Genomic DNA, 17,298 nt, shown 5'->3' on the forward strand with positions numbered 1-17,298 from the left:
CTAGTGTGCACGTTCTTACGGGCTGATGTGCGGAACGATGCGATTTCCCAACACTTTCGCTTTTGGCACTTACAACGTTTACCACTTTTAGTCCTCAATTCATTTCATTCACAGCAATTTATGTTAATTATTGGATAGGTGCTGCAAAAACATGTTAATAAGTATTTTTTGAGGGAGCAGCACTTTTATGGGAGGAATGTGTCTAGTTTGCCCCATGGGAAAAAATACCATGTTTGCCCCTCCGTGGAAAAAATCCTGCGGACATCCATGTGTGTGTGTGTGAGAGAGAGAAACCAAATGCCACGCAAATATTGTCGCCTTTTCCGAAGACACTGCCTTTACACCATTGAATTCAATGTTATTCTTTTCAAAATCGGAAGTGCAGTCCCTGCCAGCGCGAAGGAAACACAGAAATGTCAACATCCGGTGAATAGCGCCCATAGTTTGTCTTTACCGGGCCCATTATCTGCTCATAACATGCGTGTGACTTGACTTCCATCTCCGGTAGAATTGCTCATTAAAGAATTGAATGTGCAGTTTTGTCATAGGACGCACAACAGAAGCGAAACGAAAATAATTAGGCGTATTACATAATGAGTTGAAAGTGCAAGGTTTGCGGGGATTATTATTGAGTACAAGGTTAATCTTGGCAGGAACCGTGTGCAAATTTTGGACCATGTCTGATAGCTGCACTACAAAAACACGCATAGTTAGTAATGGCTTCCCTGTTTTATAATTAGTATGATATTGTACATGGTTCCAGTTTGAATGAAGATGAGAGGTAAATTGGGTAAACTAGTCAATGTATACCAAAAGCTCCTCGAAAAACATCCATGGGGAACACCAGCAGTTCAAACAGGTAATGATTAGCGTTTTGTATGTATGTATATATGGGTATATATGCAAAGGGGTAACGGTTTCGATTGTTTTATGATTTATCCTATTACAAAGACAAGTTATCGTAGAATTTTGGAAATCATTGTCACACGAAATTTGAACCTTCCTTAAAGTAATGAGCACTGTTTGGACTCGAAAAAGTTATTTATGTTGAAAAAACAAAAAAAAAAAAAAAACCTTGAAAACTACCTTACGCACTTCCCATGAACAAGATATTCTCCGTCGACAACGACAGTAAATATCGTAGAATCGTGGGAATTAATGTAGAAGTAAATCAGAACCTTAGTAGAATGCATTTAGGGACTTTATTTTAATGCTAAGGAAACCTAACCTAACCACGAAAGCATATATTGAACAAAACCTTAATCGCTAAAACTCCGCAGTATGTGTTAACAGATGTATATCGAAATTGGACCATGTAAAAAATGCATTCGTAGCATGATGAAATCGCAATGAAACAAAATGAACTTGGACCAAAAAGGATATGGAACGAGTTTACAATCCTAACTAATAATTTTTCGTTGTATTTATATTAATGGAACCTAACCTAACCGTTGTGCTGAACACAATGAGGCTAGACTCTACGTCCTTATTGCCTTTTGGTGGTAACTGATGGGAGTTAACAACACTGCAGGCTCGTCTTTGTGAATGCGTGTGCTTTGCTCATTTGCGTCCTGCGTGGTGATTGCTTCTTTGCGTTCGCGGTGCGTTATGCGTGTGTATGGTGCGTGAAGAAGAGCAGGTTCCAAAAACTTGTAGATAGTGTAAAATAAGTTTATCCCCAGTAATAATTTAATGCATCCTTCGAAACCATGCTTGCACACAGCCGGCATCTCTTTGGGTAAGTACCTTTTTCTTTTTACACTTTCTGTTCACGGTAGCCCCACAAACCATTCACGTTAGCCCCAAAAACCATGTACAGGTAGCCCCACAAACTATTCATGTTAGCTCCAAAAACCATGCACGGGTAGCCCCACAAACCATTCACGTTAGCTCCAAAAACCATGCACGGGTAGCCTCACGAACCATTCACGGGGACGAGGTATGCCTACGAGGTTAGGTTAGGCCTGTTAGGTTAGGTTCCCTTAGCACTCATTTCACCCCTAAATATGTGCTTCATTATCAAAAAATTTCCTCAGTACGTTCAATTACGCATATCCGGACAACATCGGTTTTTATCGATTTTCTCCTCCAGGTAATTTTTCCTCGCTTTGGGATTTACGTTGTTGAATTCCTTATGCAATAACCTTTCCAACGATACATGACACGTATTCCTTAGAAAAAGGACGTAAAGTAGTCTTACCCACAATGAAATTGAGAATGCAACAGTGTGGCAACGCTGGAGACAGCGTAACGAATTGGCTCTCACTTATTGCACAACACTTGACCAGCCTTGTGTTCTGACGTCAAGGCAGAAAGCTTTTCAATTTTAGTGTGTTTAGTTCTCTTAGCGCAAATAATAATTATTTGTTGTATTTATGCTAATGGAACCTAACCTAACCCCGTAGGCATTCCTCGTCTGACGTCGGAAAGCAAGGTAGGAAAACTGTTGTGCAACAAGGAAGATCGTAGCGAATTGCGAAAGAAACATGGTTGTCAATTGCATTGTATGGAGAATCATCGTGGTATTTAACAAGGTTATTCTACAACTTATACACGTTATTTTACGATTTCCATGCTTGACCCGCCAATTATTAGATGCAGATTTGTTATTAGTAATAATTTCATCAAGGAGCCATAAATTTGAAAGCTGCTTTTTAAAATCGTTACAAAAATAAACTCGTCTTGCACATCATAAACAAAGGAAAAATAATGGGACCTTATTGACATGCTCCATAGTGGTTGAAGCTAGCAATATAAATTTTAACCATTATGAGAAAGATGAATATGCTAGCAAAGTGAAATTCCACCAGAGGGAGTGACAACCAATTCCATTGTGGCTTAGTAATAATTATAAACTGTGGTAAAGAAAATTAAATATGTGAGATCTGCTCTCTTCAGGCCTTCGATAGTAGTTCGTGTCTGAGTCAACTTTAAATCATGAAAGGCTGCTCACTGGGAAATGCAGATTCTCACTTATGCTACTTTTCAAATCACAATTTCTCTGGTAAAAAATACTTTGTGTGCTGATTAGTTTTGCAGTGGTAGCATCATTGCCTTGTAATCAAGGGCCCTTGGGTGGGGGCACATAGTGGTTCGGATCCCACTTTAAACTGTAGGTCCAGTCCCGATTTGCCTTTGTGTATAAAGTGGACTTAAAACAACAATTCAATCAATAATTTCCAGTATTGTAAAAACTTCTTAATACTCTGATAGAACTTACAAAATATCATTAAACATTTGGAACTGTTGTATGATATGCCATTAAGTGATGTCATCACCTGACAAAATTTCTAAACTCAACTTCTAATCTGTACCTGTATCAAGACCCTGACCCTGTACTATGTGTATATATATGTATATATGTGTGTGTGTGTGTGTGTATATATATATATATATATATATATCTTCCTGCCCAAGTTCCTTTTGTTTTACTTTATCATACTACGAATGCAATTTTAAAGTGGTTAAATTTCGATTTACTTCTCTTATCACATACTGTGGAGTTTTAGCGAAAACTTAAGATTTTTGTCCAATATATGCTTTCGTAGAGGCAGGCCAGGTTTGGTTCTCTTAGCATTAAAATAAAGTCCCTAAATGCATTCTACTAAGGCTCTGATTTACTTCTACATTAATTCCCACTAGTCTACGATACTTACAGTCGCTTGTCAATGACTATACATTGCCCATGGGAAGTGTGCATTCTTGTGTAAGGTAATTTTTAAGTCTTTTTTTTCAACATAATTAACTTTTTTTGAAGTCCAACTTTAAGGAAGTTTTAAATTTCATGTGACAATGATTGCCACAATCCTACGATAATTACTCTTCCTGCTAGGAGAATTTGAAAAAAAATCATAAAACAATCGGAACTGTTACCTATCTTCCTGTTTGAACATTATTTCTTTTTAGTTTGGTTTCAAGTCTGAGCAAGACCTTGATAGAGGGTTTAAAACGTAATGATGTTAAGTTTTTTTTTACTTTTATTATTTTTTATACTGGTCATTAACTGTTGTGTTTTTCAGTAATGGAAAAGGCTTAATCATGTTATTATTGGACATTTTCCGAGGGTGATTAGGAAAATGTCTGCAATATTAGTCAGGAACTGAAAACTGAGACATAAAAACAGGAAAACAAAGTTTAAAAAAGACCAACAGAAACCTGTAAAATATTGATTAAAATTTTGTGCAAATTTGAAAAATGAATATGCAATTGTTTTTACCCAATTGTCAATTGTGTAAAAAATATTATTGAAAACACTAAGCTCACCATTAAATGGGGCAAGAAGAATGACTTCTTTCTAACAAAATATTCTCTCCTCTCTTTCATTTTTGGTAGTGACAATCCGATGACATCCTGTTCTGAAATTTCAAATGCAGTAACATTGGACTTGGCCTCAAGATATTTGATAATTGGCCAGAAGTGTCTTTCTGGAATAGCACTGTCACCTAGGAATTAGCCTCCAGCGTTATAGATAAATTGAACATGTCACACACTTCTATGATCTGGACATAGCTATTCATTTGTTTTTTTACCACCCCTATTTAAATTATTTTCATCATTTACCCTTATTGTTAATAAATTAACAAGATAATTATAAATAACACACAATAGAAAAAATACAATTTTTTCACATTAGCATATATGTTTAGACAAGTAATAGTTAAGTAAACTGTGTATAAACAGTTTAATTTTAACTTTTAGTAAAATTCACGTGGATGAACTTCAAATATAGACATGCTCATTGTTTGCTCAATGATCAGCATATTTGATTCGCTATCAAGTTGAAGTATCAAACTTGATAATTGCAAGCCAGATTTTTATGCTAGTAAGAGGGTTTTTTTAAAAAAAAATTCAATTGCATTGACATTTTTAGTAATCCTTGATTTATTTTCAACAGGAATCCTGATGGCTACAGGTGACATCATATCACAGACTATTGTAGAGAAGAAGGAATTAAGAAATTTTGAAGTAATTCGCACTGCCAGATTTGCTGCTATTGGACTTTGTTTTGCAGTATGTTTCTTTATTTTTTACATATAAATAAACATGTTAGAATGGTCCAGTAATAAAAATGTCCTCTCTATGCCTCCTTGAATTGTACTTAACAAATACAGCATTATATGAAAAACATTGGAAAAAAAAAACTGCAGTGTACAATACTGACAGTCTGAGCAGCTGTATAATATATACTGACATAGTAGTAGTTCAGTAAGTAATATGTAGGGTCTGGGACTTTTATGTTATAACATATTTTTTTATTTGGCATCGGATTGAATACTGGGGCGAGATCTTTACATATCTGATGAAAATCAGCAGAAATAGACGGACTTGATAAGGCATATTTTTACCAATTTAGCGATTTTACAACATATTTCTTCAGTTTTCTCTTAATATGATATATTTCTTGTCGTTCGAATTGGGCACGTTGCAGGGCTGGTGAATAGAATGCCTCCTGCAAAGGAACATGTTGCGGTAAGACTGAAAAGATATTTTACAGAATATGGGAGTGATATGTTCTCAGATGACAAGATTCTGTTTTGCAAGTTGCGTGAAGCCAGGGTACGATATTTGAAGAGATATTTAGACATGGCGAAACATCAAAATCTGCCTAAAAATTTGTGTTTATTTATTGACCGCCTAGATTTACCAGAGCTGTAGCCAGCTGCCAATTATGCTTTAGTTTCCACGAAGGTGTAAATCTGACATAGGCCTAATAGTGAATGGAACTCGGGATAATTGCAGTTAACCTACGATATTTTCAGTATTTTCCCACTACATTCTTCGGTTAAAGGGATTCCGACTTCATTTAATACCCCACCCAAGTCGATCTTCGCTGGAAGATACTGACTTCCCATATAATAAGAAATTCGAAAGTACTGTTGTGCATATTTTTGGCTTTGCTGGGAATATTTCTGCATTTTTCTGGCATATTTTAAATTTTTCATGACATATTTTTAAATTTTATGACATAATTACTTACATATTTTGACAGTTTTATAGGACATAAAGTCCCAGGGCCATGCAGTATGTCAGTTTTTGATGTGTGTGTGTGTGTGTGAGAGAGAGAGATCTTTCAAAGATATTTGAAATTTATAACTCGCTAAAATATATTGTTTTTCAAGTAATCTTCATTATGTGTTATTGAGGTACTTTTTGTCATCATTTGTTATACACAAATTGATTGGTGCTACAACATTGGAATTCTTGGATGCGAATCCAAGCTATGGGTTTTTTGTCATTGTTCTCTCAATGTAGCTCTCTCTTCATCAATTTCATCTAATCATCATGATTAGCCAAAAAGTAGCAGAAAAGTGATGCAAGAAAAACAATCTGTAGTGGTTTGTCAGTGTTTCAAAGTTCTCTGAATATTGCATTGAATATTAATTTTTCATTCTAGGGGCCAGGCCTAAGATACTGGTATGGCATCCTTGACAAGTATGTTGGTAGTCAAGGAAAAGCTACTGCCATCAACAAAGTGTTGCTGGACCAGGGCCTCTTCGCACCAACATTCCTTGCAGTTTTCCTGATTACTTTGGGTACCTTACAAGGGAATACTTGGCTCGAAACTAATCAGAAGCTTCAAGCAGAGTATATGGACATTCTTAAAACAAATTACAAGGTAAACTTTCTTCTATCAATTTTTGATTTTTCTGCTTTTGGTTTACGAGGATTTCTTCAGTGAAATGTACGTGGATTTTGTATGAACCGACATATGTTATGTTTTAGAGCAGCATGGGGATGTTAGAAGCGAGGGGTGGGGAAATGCAGAGAGAAACAATGTCGAATCTCTCTCTCCTTCCCTGGTTTATCATTATTTAGTGGCAACTCTGATGTACAGTTTATTTGGAGTTAATAATATGCTGGTGCTTCCAATTAAGCAGCTAATCTGATTTTTCTTGACTTCAGTTTTGGTAAAATTATATATATATAAATACTCTTAATTATATTTTAAAAGAAAGAACTATGTAATATTTCAATCAAAAATAGTCGTATAATTATAGAGTGAAATCATCAAGTGAAAAATATTATTTCACATGAAACAATGCATAAAAATTCAAAGAAAGTAAGCAAAAGAGAATTAATGGTAGAGTATGTTATTGGATATGGTTAAAAATTGCAACTTCCATCTGTAAGATATAGGTTGATATTGAACATATTCAGTTTTGTAGTTAAATATAATAAACGTTGCACCAGTTGCGCATAGGAAATGAAAAGAAGATATGCTAATTTAGAAACTTTGTTAGTCTCCCATGATTCTTGCTGTTAACTTTCAACATATTCTGATTTGATAATAGATAATAATACAAAATGTATAAATTAATTATTAATAAAACATGTATAAATTAATTGTTTATTAATTAATGTTTATATTGTGATTGTATAAGACACCTGTACTTCAGACATAGGAACAAAAGTCTCGGACCTCTAAAAAATTTTGGTTATAGGCCGTGCCTACCTTGTATGCCACAGACTTTGCACCCACCTGGGACTGGTCCAGGTGATATCAACTAAACAATATATTGTCATGATATTTTGGCGATATATCATCACAATATTTGGAAATATGTATTGTGTTGGCAATATATCTTCACAATATTTTAGTGATATATATTGTGTCAGTACAATAGATTTACAATAAGCAGATAAATTCCAATGTTAGCACAGCGCTAACATGTCGACTAATGCCAGGTTAATACTGAATAATTAATGCTTTACTAATACTGCTTCAGTGACAAGGCTCGTGCTGCATAATGCACTACATAGTGCTGAAAATTCTTTCACTAAGGTGTTAAAAACATAACAAGTATAATTTTTCTTGCATGTACATATTGCTTGTATTGTAGAATTATTTCTCTTGTAGTCTACGGTTTAACACTTTCTTTTGTGATGTTTCAGGAGAACACACGCTCCCTTCATCAGCAATTTATTTTTAATTTAGCAAAAAATAATTAGTTATACAATGGTTCTTGTCATTGTTACATTGTTGTAACATAGCAACTTAACTGTGAAACAAGCAGTCTGTTTTTATTATTATTTTAGATAAGATTTTTATCTCATTTTTTAAAATATAAATAATTAAAATAAAATATAATAATTTAATTATATATATATCCAAAATATTATCAGGCAGTTAAAATCATCACCTCTTTTACAGTGATTTGATTCTTGATGTCTTCAGTTACATTAAACTTTAAAGATGATGGCTTACCCCATTTGTGAAAAACAAAACTCCATAGTGGGTCTATGTTGCCATTCTCATTATTTAATTTATTCCAGTGTTCTGCATTGAAGGAAGCTTCCCAAACATTCAAATGCATGTTTCCCATCATCCTTTTTAAAACCCTTCTCGATGATGTGAGCTGACAAACCTGTTTTTGGGTTTAAATTTATAATGTCCAAATCATGTTCCAATGAGAATAGCAACATAGACCCACTATGGAGATTTCTTTTTCACGAGTGGAGTAGGCCACCATGTTAAAAATTTAATCTACTGTAATCTTTGTAAAACAGGTGATGATTGTAAATTGCCTGATGATATTTGGGATTTATAATTTTAATAAAATGTTATAAAAATGTCCATCTAAAATAATAATAAAACAGACTGCTTGTTTCACATTTAAGTTGCTATGTTGCAACAATGTAACATTGACAAGATCCATTGTATAACTGATTATTGTTTGTTGGAAAATGTTAACCATTGTTACAACTGTATCTTTAACCAAACTAAAAATGAATGTCTGATGTGTTTTTATGCTTGCAAAAACCGTAGACTACAAGAGAAATAACATAAGCATGAAGAGGTTTTCTCGGAATATCAACCAGGTGATTTCCGGATAGGTTTCCAGGAGCTAATGTCACTCTCATCTTCAGGGATTGAAGTGCAGAGATGTGTCAGGGTGAGGTTATATGCATTTGGTGTGGGTGGGGTCAGATGTTGGTGGTGGGCCAATCAGGTGGCATCCCTCCGACGTCCAGGCTCCAGTCAACTATTGCTAGTCAGGCTGGGTCCAGTTTGAGTCTCGTGTCCCTGTTGATGGTTTCCTTTTCCCCGTGGATGGCTATTGCTTCTATGATGATTCGGTCTTACTAATTTGATGATTTATTGATGATCTCGGTGGTTGTGAAGTTGATTCTATGGCCCTCTTGGATGGAATATTCTGCTAACCCTAATTTTTCAGGATGAAAATTCTTGATGTAGCTGGCATGTTCTTTGCGGCATTGTTTGATTGACGTCCCTTTCTAATGTAGGCTTTACCGCAGTGACAGCTTATTCTGTAAAGGTCATCGTTAGGATTTCGAAGTCTGCTTCTAACTTTCAGTGGCGGTTTGTGGATACTCTTTAATGTTGTGTGGCTGATGACTGTGGAGAAGTTTCCAGTATATGGGACAATGACTGTCTTCTTGGTTATCAGGGGTCCTGCATGTTTGTTTGTTAGTTGTTCTTGTTGTGCATTACTCTCTGTAGTGTCTTGTAGATGATGCCTTCAGTGTATCCATTCTGTCTGAAAGCTGTGCGCAGATGTCTTATTTCATCTTGAAGGTGGTCTGTGTCATTGATGGAGATGGCCCTGTGAAACAATGTAGACAGTGGGGTTGACCACTGCGCTGGGTAGTGAAAGCTCCTTGCGTGGACGTCTGAGAGACTGCTCCTGATTGGCTCGCCACCTGCACCTGACCTCTCCCACACCAAATACATATAATCTCACCCTGACATATCCCTGCACATCAATCCCTGAAGATGAGAGTGACGTTAGCTCTCGAAAGCTCGAAAGCCTATCTGGAAATCACCTGGTAGGTATCCCAAGAAAACGTCATAATCATTCAACACCAGGAATAACAAGCGTGTAGTGATTTTTTTTTTGTGTGTAATATTGTATTGTAAATTATATTAATGTCTGGATTTAAATTTCAGGTTTGGCCAGCCGTGCAAATTTGCAATTTCTACGTTGTTCCAATGCAGTACCAAGTTTTGGTTGTCCAAATAGTAGCAATCTTCTGGAACACTTACTTGGCCTGGAAATCAAACAAGCCTCTGCAGTGACATCTACCAAAGATTAAGAACTTAGCATATATTGTATGTATGTTTTGGGTGAAAAAAATTGCTTAGTGTGTTTATGCAATGTGCTATATACAGGTACGTTCTAGCTGTGCATGCTAGGCACAGTGTTTGGGAATTGGATAACAATTTGGATATGTGAGGAAAAATTGGCATTTGCTTTTACATTTGCATCTGTGCATTGTAATGGATGAACATTGTTTCCCACACAAACAGATCCTCTTTTTATACAGTGGACATATGTGTTTATTTTCACATCAAAGTTACATTTGTGGCAACGTAACCAGTTACAGTTTTATGCAATGGATGATACTCAACTTGACATCATAATGCAATGCACTTTTGGGAAGAAACAACATGAAGTCAGGTAAACAGATTTGCACGTGCTAAGGAAAGCATATGAGAAGCCTTCTTACAGCTAAAAATTTGCGATATTTTATATGTACACATTCCTCATGTGATCACAATAATCATACCTTGAATCACTTTGATTTTCATGCATTGATTCGTAGGGAATGTTCCCTGAATATCATCCATTGACCTTCAATGTAAGGAAATGAAATTGCTGACCGTGTAGCTCATTTGAACATATGCGTGTCATACCTGGCTGATAATCTGTACCTCTGCCAGAGGTTATAAGTGGAACCTTGTCATTCCATGCTACTGGAGATGACTCGTTTTGAATGTACCTATGGTTAGACTGCTTGTCAACTCACAATATTACAAAAACTCCCGTCAGTTATTTCGTATTTTCTTCATACCTGTAGCCAGTTCCCTCGCCGTGCCAAGCGAAAACGTGCTCGGCTGGTGTCTTATGGGCTAACCCTGCCACCTTCTTCCCGGCTCATGGTGGAAATGTTTCCTGCTGAGACTTCTTCAACCCTCTGCATGTGTGTCAACTTGGTTAGGCCAGCTCTTGGGCAGCTCAGGCTGTTGCCTCGTGACCCCATTTTAAAAAAAAGTATTTTCAGGGGATTTCCCCCCTTTCCCCCTCCATATATACGCCGAATGTGCATAAATTATATATCGTCTAAATCTGTTATTCATTCTGCGTACAACAGTATATCTTTCATATCTCCAGGGCATTTAGTTTCTGAGCTATAGTCATTTCAAGGTACCGTTGCATTTTGAAGCTTGAATCAGTGGCGTGCAAGTTACATTGGTCATATGATAATAATGCAAATATTTTTGTGTTCCTTACATGTTAGCGATCATTTCCATGTGCATGTCGACACTGTCATGTACTTTTTGCTTGAGGGGAGGGGGGGAACAAAAAAATTTTCCCGAAATTTTGGAATTTTGAGAGTTAGCCCCCTCTCCCCCGCCACATATACACCAAATATACACTATCTAGGGCAATTAGCTTCTGATCTACACTCATTTAATTGAAACTCTGCATTTTGCTCAAAATCGGCTTGGGCAACCGAGGCTTACTTCTGAAAAAGGCATTGGGCAGCAAAAGGTTAAAGAAGTGCGTTACGTGTGTGACGCTTTAAAAATGTAGGAAATTTTGGCTGCATTTGTCTGTGAAGCACATAGGCTGCAGATGTTAGTAACTTATATTGGTGAAATGTATAAATAATATATGCATTCAAAAACATATAAACCTGAATGCAATTGAAAACAAAAATAATTTCCATATTCATTTTGTTATGGAGTGTCCCAATCATCAAAAAGGAGGTGGGATGTGTAAATATTTCTTCCTGTCAGAAGCTACAGGTGCTATTCTAGCAAATGCCTTTTCCTCCAAACTTCATTTTCCTATACTGTATTGAGTCCTTCAGCAAGCATCTTGTAAATGCAAATCAGTGCTCAAAGTGGGAGGGATGATATCCCCCAGCTAGCAAAATTTTCACAAAACATGCCCCCCTTTGGTTGTAGTGTCACCATAGGAGCATTGTCCCAGTTAACCTCAAGGCTCGTCCAAACGTCTCGCCAGCAAATATTCAACAATAATCATTCATTTGACATTACTCTCGGATTGCTACATAAATTAGGAAAAAAGTTCATTACATGCAAGATCCCTACTGAACAGTTAATATTTGTAAATAAATAAAAGATTTAGTGAAAGGGGTTGTTCCCTATTGTACCTCACGTAGCATAAGGTAGCATGATTTAAAATATATTATGATCTCTCACTGAATTGGTTCCAGGTTCAGTTCGCAGTAGAGGTGCATTGCAACACTGCAACACTGCCTCTCTTATACATAATTATAAGTGTCAGCTTGTTTTAATCAGAATTCTGCATGGTTGTAGGAATGTACCACTGCTACATACATTTTTCGTTCACTTAGGTGTATTGTGGTGCCTACAGGGACATGCCGAATACCATTATTTTTTTAGAAAAACTTAACTTTAACTTTCAATATTTTGAAGTATAATGTATCACCTCTAGAAGATCTGTGATTCTGAAAAAAAATCATCCCTTCACAACAATTTGTTCTCTAGGTATGATTTTTTTTGTACTTTGTACCAAGTTTGATAAGCACGTAGTTGAAAAGTTCCTATTCTGAGAGGCTTACACCTGGAGCTTGCGTTTTTGTTTTAAGTCCACTTTATGCACAGAAAGGCTAATCAGGACTGGACCTAATATTTAAAGTGGGATCCAAACCACTGTTTGCCTCCACTAGGTATCAAACCTGGGATCCATTGATTTCAAGGGGACGATTTTCCCACTGTGCATCTTACATGCAAATGTTAACTTTCTTGCTTGAAAATAATATTGGATAATTTACTACTCCGATAAGCATGATTGTATTTACCACATTTTCTCCCCACCATCATTAGCAAATTGGTTAAGAAACACATTTTCATCTGAGCCATATTAGGTTCTTCCATAGTAAGGTGATAGTGCTAATCTACACGAAAACTTTGGAGCACGAATCTTATACCAAACATTGTCATGTGAAACGTGGCTGGAGTTCATCAACATTCCAACAGGTGCCTGTGTCATAGGCATCTTTCTTTTATCTATAATATATATAACTAATGCACTTATGGATTGTGTTTTTATAAGAAAGAAGAAATAAAGATACTCTATGCTTCTGAAGAATGAAAAGAGAAGAAATCATATTTGTGTAGCCTAAACAAAAATATGCTTCAACTGCTATACCTGTATCAATAATGGCAATACTCTCACTGATATTTGTAAATTGTAACAATTCAAAGTACTTGGAAATATTTATGTAAGCTTCCCATTGGACTATATTGTATCAATCTACAAGAGTTTAGTAATAAATACAGTGGAACCTTAGTAACTCGAACCTCAACATCTCGAATTCCTTGATAAGTCTAATTTTTTGCATTCCCTTGAATTGTCCATAACACTCAATACGAATTTTGCCTCAACAACTCGAATAAGACTTTGTTAAGACAATTTTTTGTACAGTTAATAGGATGCTGTTCAAGCTCAATAACTCGAAGGTAGACTATGGAGAACCTCTATGAGTCTAAGTTAAATTCTAATCACGTCTATAACTCGAGTTTTAGTCGCACGGACCTCAATAAGTCGAAGTGTGGGGTGCGTACGTATAATGTCAGATGATCAACAATCGTGTTAATAGGCATACGTAGTGCCGACGTTCAGAAGGATCAGTAAACTTTAGACCTTTATAACTCGAAGTCTGTGATTTCGGCTCTCAATAACTCGAACCTTGATAAGTCGAAATCCTTGATATCTCGATTTTCTTCTTTTTCCCCTCAAGTTATCAAGGTTCCACTGTACCACTTAACAATAAATAATAATAAGTGGCCACTGAAATTTATAGAACTACAAATAAAACAGTTTTGCGGAAAAAGTGAGCACTGTTTTCTCAGTATTTATCTACTACCGCGTTTCTCATTTCCCAACTATGAATACAAGAGATTTTCAGCGGAAAAAGCAGGCTCGAACCTGCTGAAAATTTCTATGTAGTACAACTCCTGTGTGTGCCTAATCTACAATGAATACAAGAGTTTGTGCACTCGAAGGTATTGGGCTTGGGCTACGGGAGGAGCGCTGATAACAACTTTTCTCCTGATATTTTGGCCAGTGTGTGGAACTGGTGGCCACTTACCATTGTGAGGAAATTTGGGAGCTACAAATGTTCCATATCTGCATTGTACATGCTTTCAAGTATGTATTTTGAAAGGATTAATTGATATATCATAGCTGAAATATTCAGGAATTGCTTCCATCTAAAAGTTTATTTGTCTTGTGAATAAATATCTAATTATACACTGGTGCCATTTTAATGAGGAATATAATGCTTTTATATATTTTTAGAGCTTTATCATCCTATGCCATCATTTCTGTTTCTTGCTAACTGAGCCATTACTCTATGTATGTCATAGTCATGATACAGATTTCCATATCTTTATGCTTAGTATTCTTTACATCTCTTTCTTATATATGTAGTGTATCGTATATGCTGTAATGGGATTTATGTAAAGAATTTCATTTAAAATGCCAAAGATAATGTAGTTTTATATATTGGTATGTATGTGTAAATAATGTCAGTGTCAAGAATAATGTACAACAGTTCATATTTGCAAGAAGGGCTAACCTTACGCACAATCACCAAAGGATTTATTGTGCATTTTTATTGTCATGTTGCAAATGGTATAAGACAGACTAACAGGGATAAGGAAAATAAAGAATTATTTTTTATTAAAGGACAAGTTTTCATTTTCTTTACTTCTTTCAGGTAATATGTGCTAAATATAATCTGATTTGTCAGTCCAAAGAAATTAAGCATTCTAATTGAAGTCATCAATCATGATGAATATCTAATACTCCTTTCCCAAAACATTTCAAGCTGTTCTCAAATTTCTTACCTTGGACACCTTCATCTTTGTGAATTGCAAGAATGTCTTGGTCTGGTGTGGCAGAATGGTTAGCACAACTTGCTACGATGCCAAGGGTCCTGGGTTCGAATCCCATCCTGGACATCTGTGTTCTTTGTGAGTGTCTCTTCATCAGTTTCATCATCATCACTCATTCTTATCATTACAATTAGATAAAAATGGCAGAAAGGCAATGCTAAATAACAAAAATGAAATAAAGTTAAGTCTTAAAACTACCTGTACACGATCAAATGAAACACGAACAACTCCCAGAATGCCATGTTTAAAAGAAGTGACACCAGAGTACGCGTCATGCTGCTTCTTGCATTCGTGGCTACCGTCCAAAAAATTTAAATAGTAGCGGTTCTAACAAAAATATTTCGTGATCGACTGTCGACCAATCCAAGAGCACATGCTATTGAAATTGATTATCGAATAGAAGCGTCAAGGTACTGAATGCTACTTATTTCTTTTCTCTGGTGAAGAGAAAGTGATGCTGAAAGTGTAACATGTGTTTCTGACTTGGGTGAAGGAAAGGAGAAGCAATGGAACATTCTCGTCCGTATTTATTTAATCGCAGTTATGCAAAAGAACGATGTATATTTCTACAGCAGTGAGTAATGTGATAATATAATGTATTCGACAACCAACTGTAAACATAATATTTTGTGTTGATCTTAAACTGAAGTTTAAACAAATACAATGAAAATCAACTATCTGTCTATCTGTGGAAATGAGATTTTTATGAAATTATTTTGTTGTTGCAATTAAATTGTCAATGTTATCATGAACCGGAAAACATTCATGTCACATCATCTGGAATGTATACTTGCTGTTCATGGTAGAACTTGTTGCAGTTACTTCATTCTAATCCTTTCTGTTGATATCAACAGTACGCATGAACTTAATAAAATTCCATTGGTAATTTCTCTCTGGTAGTTGAAAGTTCATGAATGTGAATTGAAGCCACCTGTTGCGCAAAAGTATCAGTGAAACACTCTCCTTGCTGCCTTTGCGCTGTTAGACATGTGTGTAGCTGTTCTCTTAGTACCAATTCCTACTCTATATTTCTGCTTCTCCGTTTTCTTTCCATTTTCCTGAAGTTGAAACAAATGGAACTCTGCCAGTATGGATCCTTTACTTGATTTCAACAATTGACATCCCTCAAACTACATTAAGGTTGAGGGTACAAATTTCATGTTTTAATGCAGAACAACTCTTATAAGTATGCTGATAATAAGAATACATAGACTAATGCTTCGGGTACCACATATATATTGTATTTCAGAAATAATTATAAAGTGAAGCAATGTTTTTATCCTATCTTTATCTAAAGTGCCAGATTTCAACAGCATGCAAACAACTTCACAGTGAGAGATAGCCACTAAACAAATGCTGACTGTAACGACCCTGCGTGGTCGCCACATTTAATGACCCTGCGAGGCTAACAATATTGTATTTTGTTAAGAAGGTTTGGATAAAGAGTGCATGCTAAAAGTCCCTGTGAAGTGTACACTTTTAGTTTAAAAGTGTTAACGGATCCACCTGTGTGTTTATTAGCTTCGACCCTGCGTGGTCGCTCTATTCTGAAAACGTTAACGGATCCACCTCTACGTTTATTAGCTTCGACCTTCCGTGGTCGGGGTATTCAGTGAATGTTATCATTTATTGTCATTTATACTGTTCAAATTCATTGAAGAGTCCTGAGATGCTCAATCAATTTTATTGTCTGAATGCACACAGTTTTAGTTTATATTGACACGTGCAACTAGTGATTTTCCCACTAGTGTTTTCTTAATGTCACTTGTTGGATGTTTCTCAGTATGAAAGGTGCAATATGTTAAAAAATGAGTTAGCAACGCGTACTGGTAGTTAAAATTTTCACCACCAATGCGCCGTCCGCGAGTATAAAGCCAGCACAGTGAGGCCCGGAGTTCAGTTGGCTCCCTGAAGTCAATGGGCAAACTTCCAGGGTTAATCGGCCTCCCAGCCTGAAGAATAGAAGCCATTCCAGAAGGAAGTGGAAAGAAGAAGAAGAGCCTAGTTGCAACCTACCTACCTTGTCCAATCGCTTCGGCTGATAGGTGCTCAGGTTCTACCTGCCTGGCTAGTCTGTGAGCACCCCGGACCATTCCTTTTTAACCTGCCATCCCTGCATAGGAGACATGGGTTGGCTCGCCAATTCCCCGCTAACGCAGGGGGGTGTTGCGGCAATCCTTTGATCCTTTTACCCAGCACCCGTTATTCGGGATACCGATTGGTTTCGGCCAATTCCCGGCTGTGGTTGGGGGTACTACGCTCAACCTACTCTCTCTTTCAGGGGAACCCGTGAAGACTGCGGCGACCAGGCCCTAAATAAAATTAGGTCCCCATACTCCCCATTGGCGCCTCACTGCAAGGAATGAATTGGATGTTCCCTG

General features: G+C 36.5%; 1 protein-coding gene across 1 annotated transcript; it reads left to right on the forward strand.

Moving 5' to 3' along the window:
- The first annotated feature begins 576 nt into the window (after positions 1-576).
- On the forward strand, positions 577-14,691 carry LOC145979464 (mitochondrial inner membrane protein Mpv17-like). The gene is made up of 4 exons (XM_083112370.1): positions 577-859; positions 4,895-5,010; positions 6,395-6,616; positions 9,911-14,691. Exons 1-4 carry the CDS (start codon positions 769-771, stop codon positions 10,037-10,039), a joined length of 558 nt encoding a protein of 185 aa, XP_082968496.1. The 5' UTR covers positions 577-768; the 3' UTR covers positions 10,040-14,691.
- The last annotated feature ends 2,607 nt before the right edge of the window (positions 14,692-17,298 follow it).

Source organism: Lepisma saccharinum, chromosome 26 (assembly GCF_977018435.1).
Source record: "Lepisma saccharinum chromosome 26, izLepSacc3.1, whole genome shotgun sequence".
In the NCBI taxonomy this organism is placed as follows: domain Eukaryota; kingdom Metazoa; phylum Arthropoda; class Insecta; order Zygentoma; family Lepismatidae; genus Lepisma; species Lepisma saccharinum.

Bases quoted from the DNA above. Each gene is read 5' to 3' on its own strand.
- LOC145979464 (XM_083112370.1), top strand. From the start codon at position 769: ATGAAGATGAGAGGTAAATTGGGTAAACTAGTCAATGTATACCAAAAG. The intron at 860-4,894 runs GTAATGATTAGC...TATTTTCAACAG, and splicing joins AACACCAGCAGTTCAAACAG to GAATCCTGATGGCTACAGGT. The intron at 5,011-6,394 runs GTATGTTTCTTT...TTTTCATTCTAG, and splicing joins CTATTGGACTTTGTTTTGCA to GGGCCAGGCCTAAGATACTG.